At 47.9% G+C, this 27,121-nt stretch overlaps 2 protein-coding genes across 2 annotated transcripts in view; one reads left to right on the forward strand and one right to left on the reverse strand.

The window, feature by feature from the left end:
• Window positions 1–588: 588 nt before the first annotated feature.
• Window positions 589–9,087, reverse strand: LOC119388229 (succinate--hydroxymethylglutarate CoA-transferase). Its single transcript, XM_037655894.2, has 11 exons — window positions 8,843–9,087; window positions 8,711–8,771; window positions 8,533–8,606; window positions 8,348–8,433; window positions 8,212–8,262; window positions 8,032–8,152; window positions 5,774–6,009; window positions 4,293–4,558; window positions 3,901–4,003; window positions 2,223–2,280; window positions 589–1,314 (listed from the first exon to the last, which is right to left on the reverse strand). Exons 1-11 carry the CDS (start codon window positions 8,943–8,945, stop codon window positions 1,172–1,174), a joined length of 1,302 nt encoding a protein of 433 aa, XP_037511822.1. The 5' UTR covers window positions 8,946–9,087; the 3' UTR covers window positions 589–1,171.
• A 269-nt stretch (window positions 9,088–9,356) lies between these two features.
• LOC119386291 (integrin alpha-PS1) overlaps window positions 9,357–27,121 on the forward strand; it is a 117,861-nt gene continuing 100,096 nt past the window's right edge. The window contains exon 1 of the mRNA XM_049414293.1: window positions 9,357–9,692. Within this exon, the coding sequence (XP_049270250.1) occupies window positions 9,532–9,692 (161 nt within the window). The 5' untranslated portion in view covers window positions 9,357–9,531. The remainder of the gene's footprint in view (window positions 9,693–27,121) is intronic.

The following is a 27,121-nucleotide window of genomic DNA, read 5'->3' on the forward strand; positions in this document are numbered from 1 at the left end:
GCTGCAGCGAGCGAAGTGACCTTCGTGCACCCTGTAACTTCAACGTAAGCTTGTGCTGAAAGCACAAGACGTACAAACCGCCCCCATCACGAGATAAGCGCGCGCGTACGGACGACCACGCCCTGTAGGGCAAAGTACAGGTGGGGGCGCACGCATCGCAACAAGTGGGGCGACGACCTTTAAAGCGCACCCTTTGCACCATCTGGCTGGTGATAACAAAAACAAGTACCTCCAAGCTCCGTGTACAGCCAGCGGTAAATGGTGTATATAAATAGCTCGCCGTTAGTAAGCTGAAGAACGTAGCCTTTATGGCCGAGTCGTTTCGCACTGTGCACTGCAGTGAGGAGTCGTGTGTTCGATTACCAACGACGGAACTTTTTCTTCTTATTTTTTCTTTGTCATCTGTTGGTGTACATTTTACAATGTCATATCCGTGACGGAAATACGTCAGTGAAGTCTTGGTGGGCCCCAGCATAAAACACTTTCGTGTTAAAATGGTTGGTTGATTTATGTGGCCCGACTCCCTAAAGCAACTCGGGTTATGAGAGGCATCGTAGCAGAGCGCTCTGGATAATTGTGACCATGTGCCATTCTTTAATGCGCGTTGACATCACACAGTACATGGGCTTCTGGCATTTCACCTCCGTCGAAATGCAACCGCCGTAGCTGGAGTCGAACTCGCGTTCTTCAGGCTAGCAGCCGAGCACCGTAACTGCTAAGCCACCACGGTGCCTTATTTGCTCGTAAAGGAAGTGATGCCTAGCCACATATGGTATCATCCTTGACTCCTTTTTCAAAAAAGTAAATGTTATTCATGCGTTACCATATTAAGAAAGTTCAGTGAGTCATGAATGGCCTAATATTTGTGATGTTAAGACTCTCTGAGTGTGATTAACTCATGCTAATGACTGTCTTGCTTACATTATTAAATTTTGTTTAGTGGAAAAATCAGGTCTCGTTCATTGTTTTGGAAGGCATGCTTGAAACATGAGTTCTCAAAGTGCTCTTGACAAACATTTGCCTGAATTCACACCATTCACAACGTGGTAGCAGGCTGTGCAGTCTTTAAAAACTTTGTACAACCATAGTTAGTATTCATTGTTGCGTCATACCTAAGAACACTATATTTGGTCGAAACTGCATAACATTCAACATTTTCTTCAAAGCTGCGTCATGCTATGATCTTCTTAGCTCGAAGTCTACCAATCTCGTCTGCAGTGATGTACTCTGACAGTACTTCATCCGTGTGCTCTCCAAGTAGAGGTGGGGCTGATCGAACTTTGTTCACGCCATCACTGAACTCCACAGCAGGACCTGCATCATTCACAGTTAGGATATCATCAAGCAGCTTTCACACTGCTCGAAGTGATGTCCACATTATTTTTCGTATGAGACTATGTTTCTGTAATGTTCAATCATGAGCAATAAGTAAGTAAGTAAGGGAACACCAAATTCGTGTGTAATCGTGATTACACGTAATGTGACGTATTGAACTGCAAGAGATACCTTTCCGCTTGAGCATTTAGTGAACACGTTTGCACTTACCAACTGCGTTTAGCTGCTATGGCCTTTAAAGGAAATTTGACTATTCCCTCTCATATTGCTCATACAGCTGTTTGCAGACACTCCCTTGTGCCGCACATGTTTTCTGAATCAGCATAGCTGCAATGCTAAGCAGGAACAGGATTCCACTATAGGCAACAACGAACACTGGCACTATTTGGTGCACAAATGTAGCTTAGAATACAAGAGGTGTTATCCAGGTTGGCCAGGGGTAATTTTACATCAAAAGAAACATTAGCTTGAAGCAGCTCCCTATGTGAGCCCTGCCAAGCATTCCCAGGACTAACAGCTGGTATTCTACGCATTGTGTGGCATTTTTAAATGCACGCTCTTGCGTTGTGCAAAGCACAAGGATATTTGTTATTCGTGCCTTCAGCGCAATGCACATGTACTTTATATTTTTGTTATTATTATTGCAATGGTTGCTGTCATTCCACGCTACTAATCAATTGAATATCTCAAAACTTTCAGAACATGCGGCTTGATATGAGGCCACATAAAAATTTGTTTTGCATTTGTTAAGTGACCCACAGAAGCCTGTCCATTGCACTGGCTGCTTAAGACTGTTCTCTGACAGCAGAATAGCCAGCCAGATAGAAGTTCTTTCACCTTCGTGCAGGCTTTCACAGGTTTTGTTTCATCAAGCAAGGGCAGCTCACCAACTAAGCACACCGTGCCAGCAGTCTTGTGTGGAAGCTTTACAACCATTTCCTTGCCCTGCAAACAGACAAGTACTAAGTTTCTCGGCACTGCTGCTGTGAGCCTGCTAGTACAAAAACGAACACACAAAAAAAGCTGTGCAAATGCATAATCTGTCAAAGTATATTAGAATTTAGTGTGCATCCGTGTGCTGTTCTAATTTAGCCCTCTGATAATGAAGCACAAGAGGCATTCCCAATTATCCCTTCACAAAATTTGGATGCGTATTGCTGATACACATATGCATGCAGAAGCAGTCATTAAGATAGTTATAGTAATTTGTTGTTTAAATAATAAGTGAGCAAAAACATAAGTAATTAACAAAGGGAAGGTAATCACTGCTGACTGCACTATGCAGGTGAACATTACAAGTTCCATAAATTTCAGATTTTTTGGGTAAGTAACTGTTTAGCTCAGAATATGAGTACACTAAGGACAGGGTAAAAGAAAGGCTGGCCACAACCATAGGTCGGCAAAAAATGAGGAGCTCACTCAGACTCACTCATAAAATGTATTTTGCCCTTAGGGCTCACTCGGACTCAGACTTGCCAAAAGCTTTCTTACTCGGGCTCACTTGGGCTCAGATTCATTGAAATTTTTCGGAACCGGACTCGCTCGGACTCGAGGTCACCAGTATGTTGCTCACTCGGACTCACTCAAACTCAGACTCATGGGTCAGTCTGAGTGAGCCTGAGTGAGTTGACTCATGAGTCCATTATCGCATAATTCACTTTTTTGACCATGGCATCAATGCCCTTTAACATCAATATCTCACATAATTGGTGCTCTGTATAGACTTGGCATGTTTTGATCTCGTACCTTCAAATACAAGTTATCAATAGTCACAATCCAGTAAGGATATTTTCATAGTGTAAACTTTATCGCGCTGAAAGTAGACGAAAGCTACGTAGAGGGAACGACACGGGATAACACACCCTTTACGTAGCTTTCGTCTACTTTCAGCACGATAAAGTTTACACTATGAACAACCAACTGGCCCCTACCCTGGCTCTTCAAGGATATTTTCATTGAAAGAGATGACTCACACGAGATATTTTTATCAAGAACTTTCCGTGAAAGATTTTGCTGGAGGGAGGTCAAACCCCTCACCCGCCCCCCTCCGTAACTGAGGCCCTTGATCAATAAATATTGAGATGGCGTATGAACGCTAGTGTTTTGAAGTATGTGCGACTATAAATGTGAGCTGACATAAGGCTGTTAGTAACGCTGAGGTTGTGTAGATAGGACCACAGGTCGGAAAAAAAATGTGGAGCTCACTCAGACTCACTCATGAAATGTATTTTGCCTTTAGGGTTCACTCGAACTCGGATTCACCAATGTTCTCCTCATCCTGACCTACTCAGACTCAGATTCACGACAATATTACTCACTCGGACTCAGACTCACGAAAATATTACTCCACCTGACTCAGTCACACTCAGTCAGACTCACGGCTCAATCTGAGTATGGGCGAGTCTGAGTGAGTCGACTCATGAGCGAGTTTGCCGACCTATGGCCACAACAGTTAGGCACAGCAACAGCTTTGTCCTTCTGAAATTGGCGCTAAATTTTGCTATTTATATATTGTCTCCACCTGGGAACTAATGTCCACTGGTGCACTGCCTTTCGCTCACCCACCTGAGGATCTTCAAACACTTGCTGAATGGTGTTGATGGGACCATATGGTATGCCCGAACCTTCGAAAAGCTGCAACCACTCTTTTGTTGTCTTCAGTTTAAACCTACAAAATTTTCGCCGATTTCAGGCACATCTCCAAAGTTTGCCATTTCATCGTTGTTGGTTCTGGTGTCAGCCTCTAAAGGCACACGTCAAAAAGCTGCCCACAACCAGAAGCTTTATGTTGCATTCTCTTTATGACAAGACTACCGCTACAGCTGTAACATTGCCCTCTTAACCTGATGTTTTATTGGACTGGTTTTTCATAACTAAAATAAAGCTGCACAAATTCTTAGCTCATTTTACAAAATTACAATTTCATGCACTTCTACATTTTCTTGACTGCTACCCACCTTTTATTCAGAATTTCAACAAGGAAATCCCTGTTTTGGACACGGCTGGGATTGTCCTTGAAACGAGGATCAGACAAAAGTTCATTAACATCAAGGACTCTGCAAAAGACTTTGAACTGGCCTTCACTTGCAGCTCCCACAGTGATGTAGCCGTCGAGCGTTTCAAATGCAGCATATGGCACAATGCTTTCGTGGCTTGTACCATGGCGGCTGGCTTCAAGGTTAGCATTGAGGTAGTTGGAAGCTATGTTGGCCAGCACAGACACCTTAGCGAGAAAGAAGCACTGTCAGACCACATGTAGCAGTCACACTGCTTGGACTTTGTGCAAACGTGAGCTGATAGAATTCCCAGCAGTTGCAGGAAAAGTTGTACGGGCTTTATACAGAAGAAGCCAGGCTTTGTAAACAAACTTAGTGCCATAAACCTGTTCACAATGGGCAGGGTAATTTGAACAGACCTTATAAAGAAATTCATAACTGCCCTCTTAAGCATATCTGCATAATTTTGCTTCAAGCCTGCTTTATCAAGGTGCTTTTTTACAGTCAATATCAGAGCTGAATTGGAGCATTAACTATAAATGAAAACAAAGAATATGTGCATTGTTTGTTCAAGATAGATATACTCAAGGCAGAGTACTAAGTTGCACAGGTCGATGTATACCGAAGAAATTAAATTTAAAGAGTATTTCTTGATGTCGTGCTTGGTGTATTCTGCATGTGATTCTGCCAAAAAGCTTTTTATGCCTCCCACGAAGAATCGAGCATACTGCTGAATTTGTATGCATGTAATTTATGTAAGTGCAAATTATGTCATGTTTTTGTACCATGTATAAATGCAGAAATACTATATGCTAGAGATAAAACATGACAGCAGCACAACTAAAAAAATGAGAAGCTTGGGTAATATATTGCAATGAATGATTAATTAGTTATGAATGACTTGATATTTTCCTATATTTGTCACTTGCTCAAAAGTCTCTGCACTATCATTACTGTTGGGATCGGTGACTCGGCTGAATGGATGAAAAGAAGTTCACACGTTGTGGGTTCTTGGACTGTCAGTGAAGAATGGGCAAGTGTATCTCTTTAGTTAGTTCAGTTTATTTAAAAGGGGCGACAGGGTTATACACGTACAAAATATTGGAAGCTTTTTCTCGCTCTGATTTTGCATAACGTAGGCAAGCATTAGTTCGTTGTTGTTGCTCTGTTTACAACATGAATCAAACAAAGAAGAGTGCGCAGAAAGGGAGACACAGGTGAGGCTCGGAGAAGTGCACTAGCTCTGCTTCAGGTCCGTTCATACATTCAAAGGGGCTGTTCATTGATTTCTGTGGTACATAGCAAACGAAACAATGAATGGCCACTAAGTAGCCTTCATGAATCAAGCTGGTTTGGCCAGAAACAACATCTGCTACACAAAGGGCACGAGAAAGGTTTTACCGTTATTGCCGACATCTTGTCAGCAGTGCTGAAGTACGTACTTGAGTTGAAAATAAATTGCAGTTAATCCATTGTCCCTTGCCCGTGCGGTTTCGCTGCAGAAGTGCAGCCATGACTGCTCCATGAGCATAGAGGCCAGTCGCCAAGTCTGTGATAGCAACACCGACTTTACATGGTTCACCTCCACGGGGTCCTGTGATGTGTAGCAGACCTCCCATCGAGGCAGCTATGACATCATAGCCTGCACGATCTCTGTACGGTCCTTTTTGTCCATAACCTGTAGTTCGAGTTGATATAATATGAACACTTTTGCAGCATCTGCAAGGATTGATTCAAGCAAAAGTGACCTGGAGCAGCGCTCGCACAGCCTACACTAGTTGCTACGGCGTACATGTATGTACGCACCTTTTGTACCACATGCGGTTCTGCACCGCATCAACACACACATCATGCAGAAATTGTAGGTTCAGTCCTGGTGATGTGGCTCAACCCACTGCAATGTTGTCTCTTAATCCACTTTCTCTTTTCACTTGTTGAGCTATGAATTTCACTTACAATTTATGACCTTCAGATACAATTAAAAAAAACAGCGTAGCTTGCACTGGAGGTGCAATGCTAAAGAGACAGCGGAGCTAATGGGCACCTAGGTAGTCCTGGCTGTTAGTGTTCGGCTATGTTTTCTCTTTCTTCCTCTATTTCTTTTTCTCTCTGTTTTTTGCGGACGTCTTTTTGTCTCTGTTTATTTATATTTTCTCACTCCCTGTATTTCTCTGCTTCCTCTTTCTTTGATTTGCTCTTTCTCTCTTCTTTTTTCGCTTTCTGTCTTTCATTTTCTGTATCTCTTTGCTGTGCTTTACTCTCTCCCCTCCTCCTCACATCTGTGCTCCTCCCCCTCACCTGCCTTTCCCACCCCCTTGTTATACTGTACAAGGCTATGCTATGCTCTGCTAGCGTGTCTGGATAGCCGATTGGTTAAGACGCTCGCCTTCGGATCGCGGGTTCGAATCTCGCCTCGCGAAGAAATCTTTTTTTCCCCTAAAATATCTCTCGTTCTCTATCTTTTTTTCGCTTTCTTTCTCTCCCTCTCTGTGCTCATCTTGCCCATCAGAGTTATTGCATCCCGCGCAGGAAAAATCGGCACACTTGTTCTGGGAGTGAAACAGAAGACGAAGAAGAGGACGAGGAGAGCGCGTGCCGGTTGATGATGGTGACCATTTTCTGTTTGCGGCTCACAGACTAATGGCCACTTCAAACAGCACCATTGCTACTAATCCTGGAATTCTTTTTTTTTTTTTACATTAGCTTTCCTTGGTGTGTTGTATTCATATAGTTGCTGCTAAACACTGGAGCTGCTTATTTCCATACCCACACCTGCTGCTTTCTGTGATTAGTGCTTATTTGAATGAGTAGTCTTGGTTAGGAAAGTAGCACCACAAGGAATAGTGCCACATATGATGAACTTCTGGGGTGTACTGTAGTGCTTCAGGCTATTGGAAAAAGTGACGACAGTATGTATTTTTATACTGTCAGAATGGTGGTGCCTTTATAAACACTGTCGTCCAGAGTGTGATGAACTCTCATCTGGTCGGATAGAATCATGGCAAAAAATAACGTTGGTGCTGACGAATGTGACAAAATTATTTTAAAAATTAACGTTTTGGTGCCCACACGGGACCCTTGTTCACCGACAAAAAAAAAGAAATAGCAGCGATACTCAGTTTTACAAAGAATTTTCACATTGGCTGGCACGATATTTAGCTTTTCACCATTAAGTAATGGTTTTTGTTTAAGGGGTGGACTTTAAGAAGTGACGTCGAGAATATTGCTTCAGGGATGGCTTGCATGTGACACAGTCACCAGTTTGTAGGACTGTTCACCACTTCCAAAGTTCTCTCTGAGGGCGGCATGTTGGATTAAGGGGCTGCTTTTGATCATGCCAACGGTCCTGTCACATGGCAGCTATAGCAACAGCACAAGCCATCCATAGGCCACCAAGATATGTAAGCAGAATGCTGCTGTGTTCTGTCCTGCACATGTATTTGGACTGCCTGAGTCATTTAGGGGCAAGAGAGTTGGATGAGAACTCTGGATGCCAGGTACAGGCAATCGCACTGCTCTGTTTGTCGCTATCTCTGGCTTAGTTACATTGTGTCTACTACTTTTTATTTTTAAAGTCCCACTTTAAGTCGTCTGCTGCCATTAACCTGACTTGGTACTATTCCTTAAATAAGTTGTAGCGAAGCATCTGGAAAAATTGCTTCACTATCTATGAGTGACAAGATGCTTTGTCTACACGTACCTGTTATGGAACAATAGACAATTTGAGGAGCAACAGCCCTAGTATCTTCGTATCCGAGACCAAGGGAGTCCAGCTTTCCAGGAAGATAGTTTTCCAGCAGCACATCGGATGTTGCAGCAATCTGTTTCAATAAGTTACAAGCACTGAAATTTGTGCTCGAAGTCCCAATACAACGCTTACCTTCTTTATCAGACTAACGCCTTCAGCGCTTTTCAAATCAACGGCTACGCTCTAAAGAATAAAAGCGAGGGGAGAGGCGGATTATTGTTGTTATTCACGATGACGAGACAAAGAGAGCAAAAAGTGAGTGTTGCACCTTTTTGTTTCTGTTTACTGATAGAAAATAGCAGCTTTGATCTCCGAGGAAAGGCGGTCCCCAGTTTCGAGTTTCGTCTCCGACACCTGCAGCTCAGCAAATAACCCAATGTTCATCAGAAGAACTGATGGTTTATACATTGCTCGAAAGTAGCACCGTAACTTATAAGGAAGTTTCATTCTTACCTGGCCTTTCGATTTTGATGATCTCTGCACCTAAGTCACCAAGAATCATGGAACAGTAAGGGCCCGCCAATATCCTGAAGAACAGTTGCACGCACGACCGCGCGCAGCTTTATTACCGACGCAAAATGTCGCGGGATATTTCGGGCACGCTAATTATTATTTTTTTTTTTCTCCTCACCGAGTTAGGTCGAGCACCCGAACTCCTTTCAACGGGTCTCCAGGACGGCACGGTGAAGATGCTGCGCAAAGTTATGCTATCCATAACATACGTTCTTGCACTGAAACACACGGCGTTCTGACCAATGTTTACCTTGTACTGAACTGGAAGTGTGTGCGCCATGCGCACCGTGGAAAGCATTCCGCGATACACGTACGACAGCGTTAGACCTGCGTGTTATTGCGCTGAGCGACATTGTCGTCTTACGGTTGCACCGCCGGAGGTCAGTACGCTGTTTTATTGCCGAAATGCGGGGGGAAAAAGAAAGAGGTGTAACAGCTGTAAAACTCGCCCAAACTCCGCCTTCCACTGATAGCAGACCATAGATAGCAGACGGAAACTCACCTGCTGTTGCTGTGATGCATGCCGCGATGGGACTGATTGTGGGAATGATGCTAGTGCTGCTGAAACCACTGAGACGCGGAGAAAATCAACTTCTGAAGCGTGAGTCTAGATACGGACAAATAAAAAACATTGAAAGACTAATTTTGATAACATATATTTTTATCGGCTTTGAAATAGCGCCGGGAATTAGTTACTATCATTACCGCCAGTGGCGCGGTAGATTCTGTGAGCGAGGAGGAGACGCGAGGAGCGAGAGGATAGCAGCCGGATCGGTCATTAAAGTTTGCACGCAGGCGGGCAGGAGTGGCTGGCCCCGCGTGCGAACGTTGAAACTAGCGAAGACCTGCGGGTTGTGGGCGTGGGGCGGTGTATGTGCTTTACGCAAAACGTAACAAATTTTCTGACGTTAGTGCGTATTTAGTGCGTTAGTGCGGACAATGTATTTACTCGTAACAGTGGTGGGCTTGTTAGCCAGTGTGCGTGCTTTCAACTTGGAACCGAGGCTACCTCTTCTGAAGCAGGGGACGAAAGGCAGCTACTTTGGATACTCCGTCTCCGAACATCAGACCGTCGAAAACGGCGTGACCATCGAAAGCCTGTGAGTGTTTTATATGCTCGCTTGTCTTCGGACAACCTGGCCCTTCGTACAAGAGCAGTGCGCTCGTATGAGGCCCTCCGAGCATTCCGAAAGTTCGTTACGGGACGTTTCGCGGTTTGGATGCGGGATGTCTTCGCCGATCGATGACCGGAGTCCGAAACTCCTCATCGCACCTGCGCCTAGCGTTGATATCTGATGGAGGAAGCTCGGAATGAGTAGTGCACGTACAGCGCTCGTAAGACATGTCTTGCCGCTCTCCTTGGCGTTGCAACTAGGGTCACGCTCAGTTGCTTAGCCGTTTCTGCAGTTGCTCGCTCTATTTGAAAAGCTTCCACGGGCGGTTATGGTGGGCCCTGCCGAGAAGCATTCGGTGTGTCGGTCTTGCGTTCTTACGTGCCGCATGCGCGCGCGTGGGCTTGAGCGAAGCACTCGGTCCGCTGCCGCAAGACGGATCGTGTGGGCGCGCGCCGGTCTGCGCGTTTCTTTTGCTCCGGCTGCCCAAACTTGGAGCTCGCCGAATATAAGATCAACAAAGTGTGCTTCACCAGCGGAGGCGCGGCCGCCAACGGAGTCGTCGTTGATGCCTAGACATTTCATTCTGGCTCGCTTTGCTACGCAAGCCGCGCGTATGCGCGACAGCTACTCTCACAACACCTGTGACTGGAAGAGCGAGTGTTGCCCCAGCAGCATACGGCTGCGGTGCACGAGCTCTCCACGACGTGCTTGATCTGTGAACACCCCTCATCGAAATGTAGCAGGACAGCATAAATTTTCGGACCTTGCAGCGGGCACTTAATTGTACTACGTTATGGTGGCGTCTTATTTCACGCGTTTTCGTGAGGCCGGGTTCGGACTGTGTCAGTCTGCGGCGCGCCTGCCACCTGTGGAGCGCGCGCCGGCCTGGCATCCAAACCTTTTTCAGCAGACGCACTGAAGACCTAAAGAAAGGTTCGGCCACTCCCTCGAATACATTGTTGTGCACGTGTGTGTGATAAAGGGCGTCGTCTTTCCACTCGCTCGAGAAGGAATGAGGGGGCCCCGCTTCTCCACAGGGGTCCCCTCGTCCTACCTTGTTTGGCCGCCGCAACAAGTGCCGCTGACCTTGAGAATGCGCCATCCGTCGAATGGTTGCTGCTCTCCCCGTGCAATGAAAACACACGCAAGAAACGGCGCGCACGGATGGCGCTTTTGGGTTGCAGAAATCAGCGCCTTTTTCTTCCTTCCCCAGAATCGCTGACACCACCACCTAAAGATGGGGATAGAACATGGCAAGAGATAACGCGTCTCTAATAATGCAGAACTATCGATGGTGCTATCGATAGTAAATTCGATGGCATAAAATCAACAGCGCGAACTCATTGCAGAATAAACTTGGTTCCCCGCGCGCGTGGTACATAGTGTGGAGCCGGAGGAGCAGGCTGATGGGCAAGAAAGTGCACATGCTTTCGTTCTTCACCAGAGTGCTTCGCTGACACATGATCATAAAGTCGAACTGTTCAGCTGTAGCGGAAAGGAAGCCGTTACATGTGGTGGAGCTGCGCGGCTTCAAATGTATAGCATTTTATGATTTCATAATAAAGAAATATCAAGAACTGAGTTTATTAATTGCAAGGTGTAACTGGTTGCTTTTGTATATGAATTTATTGATGGACATATTCCGCTATTTTCACTGCGGAAATAATTCATTTGTCTCGCCAAAAATTGCTCATAAATTAAGCGAAGCTGATAGTAGGCTATCGCAAATATTTTGACAATATGGCCTGCCAGAAACAGCATCATTATCCACACCACTATCGATAGTATTCTACGTCACGTGGTTGTGACGTAGAATAATGATGCAGCAAGACTGGGAAATACGGAGCTCTTTATGTGGGCGAACTTGTGCTCAGAAAATCAAAACTCAAAATACAAGCGATACACGCTGCGCACTGATAGCGGCGAAAACAGTCGTCAGCCGTCGAGTAACCTGATTATCGGTGGAACGCGTCGTCTTTTACACATCAGTCATCGAACCTTCCAGCGTTATCGCTGGTGCTCGCGTAAGCTCTGTGTGCCATCTTACGTTTCCTATAATATTTGGCTATTCGCAAATGAGTGCGTAATTCATCGATGGGTGAAAGGCCCCGTCGATTCATTTCATTCACATCTTTGCTCGTAGAAAACTAGTGCAACAAACGGTTGATCTCTTTAAATGCTTAAAAACATCGTGAGCTTTCAGTTGCGCTAGTCTTGCCCAGCACAATAGTATTTAATCAATGACGGCCTAATTTTCAGAGCATGCTCTTATAAATACTTAGACACCAACTGCTGAAATATTGAGTAAAACCTTCACACAACATGGGTACAGTCGCCTGCAACGTGACCGTTATTTGTATCCTTCTCAGGTTAGACGACTAGCTTAGCAAACTGCCTCCATAACCCTCAGCAAACAAACCTCGCAAAAACCTTCGAATCACTTGGCTACCGCGCTGTCGTCGTCTCTGATTATCATTCAGACTTCGCTGCTGTGAAATTACGTGCTGCTTTCCCGGATTCTCTTAACGGTGTCGCGAAGTGGCTTTGTCTAAGAGTGCTGTCTTTATCGTAAGAGCAGCCCTCAAAATGACCCTTTCCGGCAACGCTGTGCACCACTGCCAAATTGAAAGCAGTCATAAAAAAAGCATCTGTTACAAATAACTGCGTCCACCCCTCATGTAATAAAATCCCCTGATCGAGGCCTTTGATGTAATGAATATGAGTTTTTTTTTTTTTAATTATTATTGGGCGATGCGATAGTCAAGAAGCTCTCTCACTGCAGAATGACAAGACGGCAGTGCGATACTCGCGCAATATTCAGCTCCAGACAAAAAAAAAAAAAAAAAAAAAAGCAGAGATAGAGAGAGAGACGCCTAATGTGAGAGTGAGAACAAACCTTAGCGCGTAGAAAAAGTTCAAGGAGCCAGTGTTCGCAGCTGCACCCTGTTGCCGATCTCTATCTGAAATAATCGCTTTCCGTGCACGCAGCTGCATTTATAACGTCAAATTTGAATGTCTCAGTGCCTGTAATAATTTCCTGCGTTAATCGTTCATTTGAGCGCCTCGAAATCCCGCAACCCATGCCGTTTTTGGATGGCGACGTGCGGCGCACGAGACCGCCCTCACAAAGCGTTCGGCTATCCATAGGCCATGCTCTTCAGTCGGACCTGTCCCGCCATTGTTTAAAGTGCAAAAAAGGTTATGACCACGCAGGTTTTTGACGAGGGTGGCGGCCGAGGACCGCCGATGTTGCGCTCCAAGAGCTGTTTATTTCCCACTTTTACCTCCGGAAAGCCGGGGACCAAAGGTTCTGGGAAGCACGTCATCGCTTCATGTCCACACCCACTGCGAAGCTTGTTTTAAAGACGATAGTCTTTCTTGGGGAACTTAAACGCAGAAATTTTGGTCTGTCTTTCTGTCTGTCCTTCTGTCTGTCTTTCTGTTTGTCGGCACGTCCCTCGATTCAGCCACTCAGCCAAAGGTGAACCTCTTGCCCAAGGGCCAGCCATCGTGAACGGCTGACTAGGTTCATACTTGTGTACATTGTTGATCAAAAAGCAAACATTACGCATATCTGAGGCGCAACATCACTAGGTAAGTATTAGGCGGTGTGTTCCTTTAACAGAAAATACATAGATACGCAATTTTAAAGACCTTGATGGTATGCGTTTAACGTTGAGACAGTAACGCGTTTTAAAAGATTGCCACAGCTGAAGCGATCAGCGGTCCAAGCCGAGCAAGCGCGAGCGCCAACAACAACCGTCTTCGTCTTCTTCTTTCGCAGGCGTTCTTTTCTGCGCCCAACCATGTTACAAATCACTCCCCCGCGGAAAAAGGAGCCATCCTGGCGACCTAAGGAACAGGTACAACTGGTGGGTCATAATGCGGCTTCAGTCGATCGACGTGAACAGTCTCGCGGCCGCCACAACGGTCCGTATATGATTGAACAGGCTCAATCATATAGTTAACTGGGGATGCTTGACGTAGGACGCGGTAGGGGCCTTCGTACTTAGGCAGTAGCTTTGTGGAAAGGCCAGGAGCGGAGGAAGGAACGCGAAGCCACACCAACGTTCCAGGCGAATACGACTGAGGAGGCAGGTTTTCGTCGTGACGGTCCTTCTGGCCCTACTCGCCCTACAATGTTACAACCCTAGTTTCTTAAAGGGGTATTCAGACGGGGGAGGAATGCTCGGGGGAGACGGGGGGGGTTGCGGATCACGTGACCGCGACGTCACGGATTAGCGAGTGGGCGTGACCCCCCCGCGCCTCCTCGGAGGAGACGGGGACGTTTTCCCCGAAAGGACAAACAATCCCCCGGCGGTGGGGGATGTGGCGGAATTTCTGGCTCTTGTTTGGCCACATTGTTGCACTTGCTCCTGCAGAGAGCGGCAGTGGGTGTCCAGTCTGCAGTTGGGGTCATCTGTAGCTGGGGTCATCGTCGTCAGCAGCTGGTGAAACGGGCGGTACAAGCCACAGGAGTAGTCTGGTAACACTGGTCTCCCCCTCCGTTCGCCCCGTCCGTGTGAGTGGGGGGCATTTGTGGCGACTTCTCCTCGCGAGTTGACGTCACTAGGCTCCGCCTTTACCCCCCGAGCATTCCTCCCCCGTCTGAATACCCCTTAAAGGGGTACTGACACGAATTTTTTCAGTTGTCGTTTTTTTGCGTCAAATGAAAGGTCAAGCCCTCAAGAGCCTAGAAAAGGTAGTGCTAAGCGCGAGTGCGCCCTGAAAAAGTAATTACAGTATGTTTTTAAAAGCTAGTTTCGGTTCCTACTGTACCCTGACGTCACAACACGGTATGAGCTTCTCGTCACGTGCTCGCACAATATGGAGTGACGTTTCCACGCACAAGCAGCCATTTTGGAAGTTTTGATGACGTACAAGCGGCCATCTTGGAAGTTTCGGTACCTAACGTCATCACAACAAGCCAGACTGCTGCGTGAAGTCACCAGGATTTGTACTGTAGCCTGACGTCAAGCTAGTGTCGATGTCAGTAGGTGCGCCATGGAAAAATTGACTTTAATATCAAATTAAAATATCTTATCAGCATTTGCTGAGCTTCACACTTGCTCAGAGCCGTCTCTGCATATAGGAGATACGTATGGCAGAGTAAACTCGCCTTCGAAAAAAGGTGTCAGTACCCCTTTAAGGGGCGCTGAAAATGCGACAGCGCTGAAACTTGTCTTCCTCCGTGCCCTCTGCACAAGCTCATGTTGTGTTTCGGTTGCGGTTCAGTATTGCATTGTACGAATGACAGGGGGCGCCGCTCTGGCATTCCTGTTTTACCCAGGCGACGTGTAAGTAAGAGAGTTTGTGGAGAGTACTCGTTGAGTGCGGACGTTTCTTCTCCTTCGGCGCATCGCGCCAAACAGCGCGTTCGGGCTGGCCGGCGTCCCCACCGGTCGCGTTGGTCACCGCCGGTCTTCGCCTGCCGCTGCGCCGGGACTACCAGCCCGCAACACAGCACTCGTGTTTCCCGACGTATTGCCAGATGGCGTCCATATCTCACGCAGCGCCTCTTCTATCGTCTTTAGACGACATTTGCAGCGAAGCACGCAGATACGCGGCAAATTTTTTCTTTCGAACTCGACGAAACGGCTGCGCAACCCCTCTCGTGGGGAATCCTGCGCTCGCCTATGCGGCTGTCCTTACTTCGTGTCGCATTTAAAAGCATCACAAAGCCAATTTCTGGATGGGAGGCGAGTCTCACCTGCGTAAGGCGTTGCAGGCAGCGCGGCACTAGTAATGAGGGAAAATGCGCTTTACGGGAGCGTGATGTATCGCATTGTGACACACAGGCAGAGTTAAACGCGATAGGTATTTGCAGAACGCAGGGTTTTAACCACGCCCCAAAAAATAAACAAAAGTATCAGTATGTCTTTGAACATTTCCTTCCTGGTTCCCTTTCTCTCTTTTTACGTCCATCAGAAGTCTTATCAATGTGGGTGCCTGAACTTGGCAAATATCTGTAAGAAGACTCTTTGACCACTTGTGGTGTGCTTTCAATTCAAATTTATGGACGGCAGTAAAGTAGGACTGTCACGAGTACTTTTCACCCAACCATTGTGCGTAGTGCGGGCTGTAAGGATGCGACAAATGTAGCGGAAGGGCTGAAATTCTTGCCGTGGGAAAGCGCATATGATGGTGCACCGCGCGCGCATTCATCTCGGCGCCAAGCAAGTAGTGGACGGCTTGATGTAGCTCGTGTTGGCCGCCACTAAATTGACGCCCACAGTGGGACGACTCGGCCCTTTCGCGAATTCGTATGCGCAGAGCCAAGGTCAGTTCCCTCCGTGGCGAATTCAGAACGCGTTTATATAGGACGCGGGCTGACACGGGCACTTTTTAATCATGTTATGATAGCGCTGTTTTGAAATGGCGTTGACACTCCAGTAACAGACATGGGGGTTAGTTTACTTATAAACTCGTCAGTAATATAAGATAACAAAAACAAAAAAAAAAAACGATGTGTCGAAACCGAAACGGGTCTTCGTGCAAGGCCGTCGCACACCATATCGCGATGATGTAGACACATGCATGGTGCTGGCACGAGACAAAAGAAACTGGCGATGCCATTCGACGATGCAACGAGCTGTGCCAGCTTTTTTTGTATTTGACTTGGGGAGGTAGCGATGTAGGATGCGACGTCACTGAACACAAGGTTTCAAAAGCATAATAATGGAACTGTGGAAAATATGAAATCTGTAAAATTCGTTTGCAGGAACGCTAAATGACGCGATCAATCATATAGTAGTTTGTCACATGTCGTCAGAGTGTAGAACAAATATCGAACATTTTATGGAGATCAGTGGGCATCCAAAAATTGCCGGAATTGACGGGACAATAGATCAAATTTAGACTGACAAATTATTCTTTGAGAACGCTATTGTTGTCAGTTTTGCTGTCACAGGTTCATTATTAGAATAGAAAATAAAGGTTCAAGTTTCGTTTTTGAATTTCGCGCCGGAACTTCAGTCTGAATGAATTTCAGTGTGACGGGACGGATCTCAGAGTCTGTTTTCGTGTTTTGTGCTCTCAACCAAATTTCCTGAAACTTGCTATGCTTGTGCCCCGTAGAACACTGTGTAATTCACATATCTATCGGTGAATAATCACGCAGGCCCTAACAGACGGCCGTCAATATCTGTGACGTTACGGCGAGTCGGTGCGGGAAACAACCTTGACCGTCGCCGTTTTCTTTTTGCCCGTTTTCTCGCTTAGGAAGTGTCATCTTCAGGCAAGATTGGAGCTTTTGGTGTTATGGCAGTTTACTAATATCTTTGAAACGGGCGGCGCAAAAACAAGGACAAAAGAAAGGTACGACACGCCACAGAGCGCCTTGTGGCACAAGGCGGTCTGTGGTGTGTCGTACTTTTATTTTGTCCTTGTTTTTGCGCCGCCCGTTTCTGAGATGCATAACCAATTCCAACTTCCCCAGACAGCAATTATTCCGTAGTTTACTAATACATCGTTTTTCTCTAATTTAGTCTCCCATTAATTCGCGTCTGTTTGACGAGTTCGTTGGAGCTTTTCATTCCTTTTCTTTTATAACTTTTTTTTGTCGTAAGAGCAGCCGAGATAAGAAAAGCTCAGAAACATGATTTAAATGACAGGCGGACTCTGCACTGTCGAGTGGTTTTACTATACGATGAACATTTAGCTTGCTCTTTCACTAGTCGCGCTAGCTTTCTTGGCGAACGCGTTGGCGCTGTTTCTCGTCGAATATGTAATAGCTTCTGCACGAAATAGTCGCCACGGAGCCTTCATTATTGAATTTTTCTACACACTCTACTGTAAACAGCGCAAAAACGGAAAGCGTATACACATTAGCGGACACACGACACTGCCGCTGTTTTGTGTGTCCCTTGGTCTGTACAAATTTTTCTAACGCATAGGCAACACTAGGGCGAAAAATTAGGGACGCAACACGTGCGTAACGCGTGTCCCTCATTTCCTCCTTGCGTTGGGTATATGCGCAAAAAACAAAAAAAAAAAACGAAAAAAAAGGTTCGTAACCATGTGTTACCAACCAGGCCGAATTCCTACCCTTGTGGGGCCCGTGATCTGAGTCCCGTTTATGCTATTCGTACCAACAAACCTGGCTAACCACCATTTTGAATTTTCACCACTTAATTGCGCCGCGTCCTTTCTCTTCCCATCCATATGACGAATATTACGAGCTCTCATTTGTTCGCGAAATGAGCGTGACGTTTCGAACAAACTCCCACGCCTACGAAATCTTCGATTCCATGAGTTTCAAAACGACAGTGCGAGGACATAATGGGGTGATTATAAATAAGTGTATACATATGTTTCCTTTGTTCGCAGATTGATCATGTGCATATTCGCTTTCAAGAATTGCCGTCGTTATTTTTGGGCCTTTGAAACGTGTGTGTGTGTGTGTGTGTGTGTGTGTGTGTGTGTGTGTGTGTGTGTGTGTGTGTGTGTGTGTGTGTGTGTGTGTGTGTGTGTGTGTGTGTGTGTGTGTGTGTGTGTGTGTGTGTGTGTGTGTGTGTGTGACGGGGGGGAGAGGTCAACAGCGCCTTCCGAAAATTCTGTTTGTATGTGCATATTGCCACGCCCGCTTCGTGTTTTCTTCTGATGCATTCGAGTTTGACCCGCAAGGACGGTTAGCAACGCTCGACGCTGATCGCGCCGCAGTGTTCGAGAAGCCTCGCGATTGTAGTAGATCATTTTGTTAACATTGCGCGCAGGACGCGAATAGTCAAGATTATTCCAGAGTTTGCGCGACCACCAGTGATAAGGCTGGAAAGTTCGATGCGTGATGTATAAAAGCAGGCGCGTCCCAGCGATGATCAGTTTTTCGACGGCCGACGCTCTCCGCCGCTATCAGTGTACAGTGTGTATTGCTGTAGTTTGACTTTCAGTTTTCCGGCCACAAGTTCGGCCAAATAAAGAGTTTCATCTTCGACACGCTGACTGCTGCCTTCGTCGACGTCACGACCCCGTGACAATATATACATGCACACATACAAATACACACACACAAAAATTGTTGGGGTTTTACGTCCCAAAACCACGATATGGTTATGAGGGACGCCAGGGGAGGGCTCCAGAAATTTTGACCATCTGGTGTTCCTTAACATGCACCAAAATCCATGTACACGGGTCTCAAGCACTTCGCCGCCTCCATCGAAATGCGGCCGCCACGGTCGGGATTCGATCCCCCGACCTTCGGGTCAGCAGTCGAGCACCACAACTACCGTGGCGGGTAGAGGAGTACAGGTTTGCGCGTATGTATGCGCAAAATTCTGGCTGCACCCCTGCTGCAGCGTATGCGCTTCATTAAACAGTTTCTGTATATTCACCTGGCAATACACGTCGTACAGTTTTTGGCTTGCAGTTGTGTGGAGTGCCGCGCAAAGAAACGTACTGCAAGGAAGACAAACTGCAGCGACTGTGTTAGCGTTGATCTCACTTCCAGCCCTTGAACAGCCTTGCGGAGTTGCGCCGACGATCGACAAAGATCTGGGAGGCGCGAACATTGTTCGCCCTGAGAGGTTCACGCGCTGCTGGCGCCGCAAGCTAGTGAAACGTGACTCTGGTTCGAAGGGTGCGCGCTGTCGATGTTGCGAGGTCGACGTGCCGCTTCGGCTCCATGCACGGTCTGTGGACGGCGCTCTTTTTCGCGCGCTTTCGCCGTGCCCGGTAATCGACACCGCAACTAACAACGCATCTCGCTCGACACCTCATTGAGACATTGTGACCCGTTCACACCCCTTCTTGTTCCCGTTGCTCCGTGTCGCGGGTTTTCTTTTTCTTTTCATTCTGCGCGCTCTATCTCCCTCTGTTGAGAAGAACGGAACATTTGGCCTAAGACCGTGGGGCGCGAGGTGAGGAGGCCGGTGTTGACTAGGACACCGCCTGTTGGCAGCTTACCAAGCGCTGTCGCGACCGTGCGCTTTGCAAAAAGCGCGAGTTGTTGAAAAGGTGATGCGACGCCTAGCGTGGAGGGCAGAAGTCAAATAAATAAATGTCCGGAACTGCATTACCTTCTAAATTGGTATTGGGTTCCCTCTCCTCGCGGGCGTTTGTTTTGCTCTCGTTTTTGCAGTCCACTCTGAACATCGCATTTCTGACATCCAAGTGCAACGGAACTCTCGAAGACCGTATTGGCTACGGGGCAGCACCGTAAAATTACGCGTTCAGTTGTACGCGGTAGTGGCTTATGTTGCGTCAGTACAAAACGCGAGGTTCCGTACACCGTCTGGCTGTACCCGAATTCTCGTCCACGTATGTGGTCGAGCTGGTGAGCACTGTCATCCTCGAGTAAGAAGGCCGGTGGGATGCACGTCTGTCTCTCGCTTTGGTAGCAATCAGTGCTGTGCAGTCATCGAGCAAAGCTGTTTGGTGATCGGAGAAATGCAGCGCGACTTCGACGAAGGCAGGAGACACAGATAGGCGAGCGCCGCCTGTCTAAGATAGAGATATATTTCACGTATTCAAACCATAGCGGTGGCTCAGCTGCTGTGGCGTCCCGGTCCGCTGAGCAACAGGTCACGGAATTCTGGCCGCCGTTGATAACCGCAGCGCGCGAATGATTTGGAATCCGCATTGGGTTCTAGCCCTGCGCTCAGCCTCGGGACGTCGAACCCGTCAACCACATTCATTCTGTCAGCATATACGAGTCGTTCGTATAGCTTCTGCTGTGTTTGAATGTAAACAACGTGTAATGACTTCCCAACTGAAAAAACGACCTCGGCTCTATGCTGGCCCAACGTGCATGGCCGACCTGGCCGGCCATGGCCCGAGCTTGGCCGACAGAGTTGGGCCGAGGTTGGGATTGGTTAATGGCCTTACACCGGCCGACCTCTGGCTGCTAACATAGGGCCAAGGCCGTAGGCCGACCTTGTAGACATCAGGCGGTGCACAGCTAGATCAAGTAACTTTGTGCGAATAATGTAGTGCAAAAATTGAAAGCCGACGCTCAACGCTCATACAAGAAATTTTCGCTGACCTAGAAATAATGCGCGCGGTGTAGGAAAAAAATTTGCGCCCACAGATATAAAGCAATGTCGGCTTGTCGCTGGCTCATAGTACCTGGCCAACGTGGTAGGTAGCAAAGCATGGCCCTACGGAGGACCACGTTTGGTCGCCCGAGCATTGGGTGCCGACTCTTTCCCTATCATTTGCCGACCGTTGGCTGAACGTCTTCGGCCAATTAATAACCAGTGTAATTGGTTGCCAATCGGGGCCCCACTTTGGGCCGCCATTGGTCGGCCAACAATACCGGTTGCCTAGCGCTGCCCATTTGTTTGCCAACCATCGGCCGTCGGCCAATTTCAGTTGGGCAGAAAGGATATTCCGATACATATGTGCAGTGTGGAGCACCTGTTTCATATATAGTGCGAAAAAGTGCGTTTCTTCGCACGTGTCGCGATCGAGCGACATCAACGCATGCGTTAAGGCCGCGTGTCCACGCCGTATCATATCGCAAAGCTGGCAAAGCGCGCGTCGTTCCTTCTGGACGGCGCGTCGTGTACGGGCGCGCAGCTCGCGCTTCTTTGCTGGCCGCCTTCGCGGGGCACTGTGGTGGTTCGGTCCCGTGTTGCACTTGGCCTGCGCCCAGGGCTCACTCGCGCGGCCCCGCTCGTCTCCTTCGGCGTTTCCGGACTCCGAGACTCGCCTTTCTATACGCGCCTGCATGCGCGACTCCTTTGCTGCGCGAGAATTCGTAAAAAAGGAACTGCCTGCGGCTCTATGCGAAGACTGCCTGCTTCGTGCCGACGCCTGCGAGCGGAAGTAGAAAATGTTTGAAATAGCGGATACAAATTATGAGGCTTAATAAGCAAAATAAAAATGCAGGTGGCCATGCCCCCTTAAAGGGACACTAAAGGCAAATATGAAGTCGACGTTGATTGTTGAAATAGCGGTCCAGAAACCTCGTAGTGCTACTTTTGTGCCAAGGATGTGCTTATTTTGAAATAAAATCACGTTTTAGTGGTCCGCATCGCGTTAGCGCACTTCAAGTCACCCGCCTGAAAGCGGTCTTTCTCACGTCACTGTTGCCGTGCCCAACGTTGCCCGCCTTTACTGCGCGGTGGCGTGCACCATTCGGGCATCCGGCAACATCACACGCATGCGGCATTTTGTCGAACTTTCTGTCAGAGCGACTTTCACGAGCGCGCAAAACACACGCGGCAGTGCGCGATACCGAAACTACCACTGAGACGCGACCGCGTGAGCGAAGCAGGGCGCCGGGCGAAGCGCAGTTCGGCGAAAACGGAACCTTTGAACCACGCGTGCCGTTCCCCATGGCAACGCCAAAGAGGCTTTTTTTTTCCATGAATCAAACAGAAACGAACAAGCAGCATTTTATTACGTCTCTTGATTCACGAAAGGTTCTTTTTTTATTGCAGCTAGTTTGATTACTAGTGATTAATTGTAGTCGGACCCTCTCACGTCATCGGGATCATTTCCAAAATGTCCCGCTCGTGGCGCTCATGGTGTGATACATTTAGCTTAATTTCTCGGTAAGTAGGGCACTTCTGTTAATAATACTGCCGTTTTAGACATTGTCATTTATTGAGCTTTCACTCTGACATAAATTGTTATTTGCCTTTAGTGTCCCTTTAAACTCCTCGCACCAGCTCGCTGTGACGTCGCAGATTTTGAAGGCATCTGCTAGGGCCTGCGTAATCTTATATCGCTAAAAATTGCTTACACTTTGTTCTGAGGGACACATAGCAAGTTTCAGAAAATTTTATGCAAGCAATGTGCACAAAATACACAGAGTGAAATTCGTGATGTCACACTGACGTTCACGTGCTGAAGCTTCGGCGTGGAATACAGTAAATGAAACTTGGTTTCCTCTTCTAATGATTGTCCTATGGTGGCGAAATGAATGACAATAGTGTTCTGAAGGAATAGTTAATCTGTCTAGACGGGTTTCACTTCGGTGTTGCGTTAACATCGCCCCTTTTTTTCTTCCCCGGTGCAGAGCAGCAGCCTACATGATCAGGCCAACCTCTTCTGCAAATAAATCTTGTTCTCTGGTGCTCGACAAAATTTGCGATAAATACGGTTAGGTTGTAGAATGACATAGTGTCGACGAACACCGTTCAACGAGGCTCGCCGCAGTTGGAAAGTGATGCCAAGTGATGCCCCGCGGTGGGACGTTTCGCGAAGGCGTCCACGTCCTCCGAACCGTGCAAGGTCTGACGCTTGGCCATCGACATTTCCAGGAGATGCATAGCTGGCTCAAACAGGTGGACGCGGCGAGCTTCGCCTGGCATCGCTGGCCACGTTGCCTAATGGAACCATTCACCGCCGGTTGACAACCAAACCCACACGCAAGGGCTTCATCGAAGTTGTCGCAGCGCTCTTTCTTGGCTGCCGCGAACCACCGAGACGAGAGCCAAGGAAGAGCGCTTGTTCGCGGTGGCCCCGTCGGCTCGGCGGACAGTGACTGATGGCGGCAGTCCGCTTGGTGTTTTTACTGGCGTCTACTTTTTTTTTTCTTGCCATCCTTTTGTTTCTCGAAAAGCTGGTCATGCGCGCTCCACTCTCCCGAGCCTAAACGAAAACCGAATGAGAACAAAGAAGCTGATCTTGTCGCACGCCGTGAGAAGAGGTTTCGGTGACTTCTTGCTGTTCAACGCTGGCTTCTTCCATTCTATGCCGCCCTTAAAAAAGGACTGGTGCAGGCGATGAGGCGGCATTGACCGTGGCACCGGTTCCGCTGCAACCCGCCGTAGCAGCACGTCTTCGAGGGCTTGTCTAGCAACGTTGTTGTTGCTCGTTATACGAGGAATTCCGTCGGGCACGAAGCCATCACTTCTTGCTTTTTTAGACGGGATTAAGAATATATGAAACGAAAAGAGTAGGGCGGAGGCGTCGCTACAACCAAGTTCGTTTCTATAAGTTACCAACAGTGTTGTATTCAGTTACAATGAGCCTTCTTAGATAGGTTCTCAAATATACTTACTATAGTGGCGGTCAAAGCTTGTGACCGTCCGCCTGCACAATTTTCTCAATACATGGGCATTCTGCGGCCACTCATGATTACGTCATGACTGTGTCAAGGACTACGCTGCGTGTAACAGTGGCGTAGTCAAATGGGTTTGGGGATGCAGCTGCCCTCCCTCTCCCCCCGACATTTTTATATGTACATGTAGACTCGCACGAATACACAAAAAAGGTTCGAAACCTCCCCCTGAAATAAATTTCTGGCCAGTGGCGCAGCCAGAGCATATGGGGGTGGGGGGGGGGTTCAACCCCCTCTGCACCCCCATTTTTTTTTTGTTTTACGTCTGTATATATACACGTACGCATACAAACGCAAGCACGAACATATATACCCCCCCCCCCCCTGAAGAAAACTTCTGGCTACGTTACGCCTCTGCTGCGTAAAGTGTAGCTTTGACGGAGACGAGGTATACATGAAGCACCTACGGAGAGCTGTGGCTTTTTAAGCGTTTTTACTCGCAAGATGACTTTGTCACAAGATTGCGTCGCCGTTGTACAAGTTGGCCCTTCCCACATTATATCCGCTCTCACATATCTACTGTGAATGGTATCTGAGGCTGGATTCGCACTATAAGACGGACCTCTGGTTCAGTCTTTAGACGAACGCAACATGGCTCAGCACCGCCGAAACGAGCCGCTTTTTGCGGCACGACGATTCGTTGCAGCATCGTATACGCGGAGTGATTGAGCGATCCGTCCGGTCGTATGGTACCCCGCACTATGCCAGAATTAGACCACCGATGTCGACAGGGCTGGGAATAAGTCTTCCAGCGCTTAAGGCCAGATTACAAGCCAGAGCCGATTCATCAAGGAGCGTCGAAAGCCCAGCTAATCCTCGCCTTGCGGTTTTATGTCTGCACTTGACGGCGCTGACGAAGAAAAACGCAGGAGTAGAGATAATTCCTCACCGATAACGTAGGCAACGCCATCTTTTTCTTTTCTTTTTTTTTTCAATCTCAGAAGCATTAAGAAAACGGTGTGCAACGCACGCGCTATACTGCGCTTTTCAACCGAGACAGACACTCCTCCCTCTCGCCCTTTCTATACCGCCACACAACAACAAAGTTAAAAAATGAACGAGAGAAGGTTAGATTACCACTAAGCAAACGTGGCTGCAAAAAAAGCAAAAAAGAAGGTTCCCGTGGTTGAACGTGGTTAAATCAGGTTTGTCGAGCGATATCGTTTGCTTTGGGAAAGGACGACACCATTGGTTTGCAGAGATTTATAACTTTATTGCATGTCTTGGTTTAGACAGATCGACAAATAGTCCGCACTTCGACTACACGCCGCAACAAGGGAGCCAGCGTGCTGCACTACAACACACTGCAGACGCTGCTCGCCGCCGTCGGCGCCCTACGCGAACGCGCAGTAGGGTCGATGCGCGTTTAACGCGCAGTGAAGGATGCATGGGTGGATGGATGCTGTGAGCTTCCCCTTTATAACGGGGTGGTGACTTGTGCGCCACCAAGCTCGAAAAAAAAAAAAAAAGAATTCTATTTTGTTTTAAGTCGGCCTAATGCCTTGTGTACTTCAATTAGAACGATCTTCCTAGAAAACAAATACAAATTCACAGCCCAACTCTATGCGCCTTACGACAGACTGACCTTATATGTCCCACTATTTATTTTTGTCCTTTGTCCCCACCACTCCTCTATCCGTCTCTTACTTATTTCTATCGCGGATGTGTTTACCTTTCCATTGTTGTTCCTATAAACCCAAGGCTTCATGAAGGCTAGTCCCAAAACATACACCAGGGTGGATATCCCCACACTCAAAGCATTGAAGTTGGATGCATGCAGGGAGCCAGCGTTACGACAGGCGGTGGCCGCACGAAAGGCTCACTTCGCGCCGCTGATCGTTTTCGCGAACGCGCCGCGCTAGTGTTTCGCTGAGGCTCTTTCGCCGGCGTTGACCTTGGCTGAGCTTGAGGGTCAGAATTACGCAACGAAGCGTTTTCTGGGACGTTACCGGCAGGAGTAGAGCTATCATTCTCAAAGAGGAGGTCACGTGTTCGTCGGTGCACGCTCTTGAAGTCTGCATGCTTTTCAGCTGAGCGCTGATCTCGTCACGTTTCCGTGCAACTGGAGCCGCTGTGGCAAACAGCCTGCGACAACCGTGGGCGACGAGCAGTGGCAGCTGCTTTTGACACGGCTTGGGCCTCGGCGGCACCTTTGTCATAACGCTGGCGAACACCCGAACACGCGAGCTGTTTGCGCCGCGGCATAAGTGTGGGGGCGGAAGTGCTGCGTATCAGACATGCTTTGTGCAGATAAGCTGATAGACGGAGCTGCAGCAGTCCCTACAGGCGCTTTTTATCGGCCTTCACGTCCCGCTTTCTTCTCTCATTGCATGTCGGCACATAACCGTGGCAGCACTTGTAACCGCCGACGCTATATAACATTTCGCTGCGGCGCGGGTTCGATTCCCGGCCACGATGACCGCATTTCGACGGGGGCGAAATGCAAGGAACACCCGTGTACTTAGATGCACGTTAAAGATCCTCGGGTGGTCTAAGTTAATGCGGAGCCATTTTCGTACTATAACGCGTGCGTGCCAACGAGGTTAGCGTATGCCGCGTGCGCAGTTTTGGGTGCCCTATTCTAAATCTGCCTAACGAGCGCTGGCCGCACAACGAAACGGATTGTTGCACTCGTGTGTAGACTACTCGTGGCAATTAAATTCTGCAGAAGCCCGCAAGGTGCACATTAATGAAAAGCAAAAGCTCTGCAAGCGCTTGTAGCACGAAGCTGCAAGGGAATATATAATGGAAAACTTGCTATAATACGCGATTTTGGTCCGAGATTCGAACCTGGGACCTTTCCGGGGCGGTCGCTCATTACCAACGGTCACGTACTGATATACGGCAAAATCACTTCAGCGGAAGCCTGCAAGGCGGATAAAAAGTTCGTGATTCATGATTGTCATATTCAGTCCGTGTGCTTCGAGCTGTCGATCGATTCGACCTCGCGTTACAATCTGCCCTCCTGGTTAGGTGAGAGCGAGCACACCTGAAAGGCGTTGTTCCGGGGTTCGTGTGCCGGACCAGGGCGAATTTGCCGTCGACAGGAAGCTTTCCTCTGTGAAATCCGCGCGGATTTTCTTAGATAGCTTCTTGCAGGGGCGTAGCCAAGGGGGGGGGGGGGGGGGGGGTTCAACCCCCCCCCCCCGAAATTTTTCAGTTCTGCTTGCGTATATATACACGCACACATACAAACGCACGCACGAACATACATAAAGTATGGTTGAAACCCCCCCCCCCCCCCCCCCCGAAAAAAATTTCTAGCTACGCCCCTGGCTTCTTGCTACAAGCGGGTGCATGACAATTTTTTTTTATTAAAGACCGTTTTGTTGTAATTTCAGCCAACCAAGAAGTCGATGAAGGAATGGCTAAGCGAAGCGACACGGCTAGGTTTGACGAATTCGTA

This window comes from Rhipicephalus sanguineus, chromosome 3 (assembly GCF_013339695.2).
Source record: "Rhipicephalus sanguineus isolate Rsan-2018 chromosome 3, BIME_Rsan_1.4, whole genome shotgun sequence".
Lineage (NCBI taxonomy): Eukaryota > Metazoa > Arthropoda > Arachnida > Ixodida > Ixodidae > Rhipicephalus > Rhipicephalus sanguineus.

What these genes read in the sequence shown, in the direction of transcription:
- LOC119388229 (XM_037655894.2), bottom strand. Translation starts at nt 8,945, where the DNA reads ATGTCGCTCAGCGCAATAACACGCAGGTCTAACGCTGTCGTACGTGTA. An exon ending in CACTTCCAGTTCAGTACAAG is followed by an intron (nt 8,772 to 8,842) that starts GTAAACATTGGT and finishes AACTTTGCGCAG; the next exon opens with CATCTTCACCGTGCCGTCCT. An exon ending in CATCAAAATCGAAAGGCCAG is followed by an intron (nt 8,434 to 8,532) that starts GTAAGAATGAAA and finishes GCTGAGCTGCAG; the next exon opens with GTGTCGGAGACGAAACTCGA.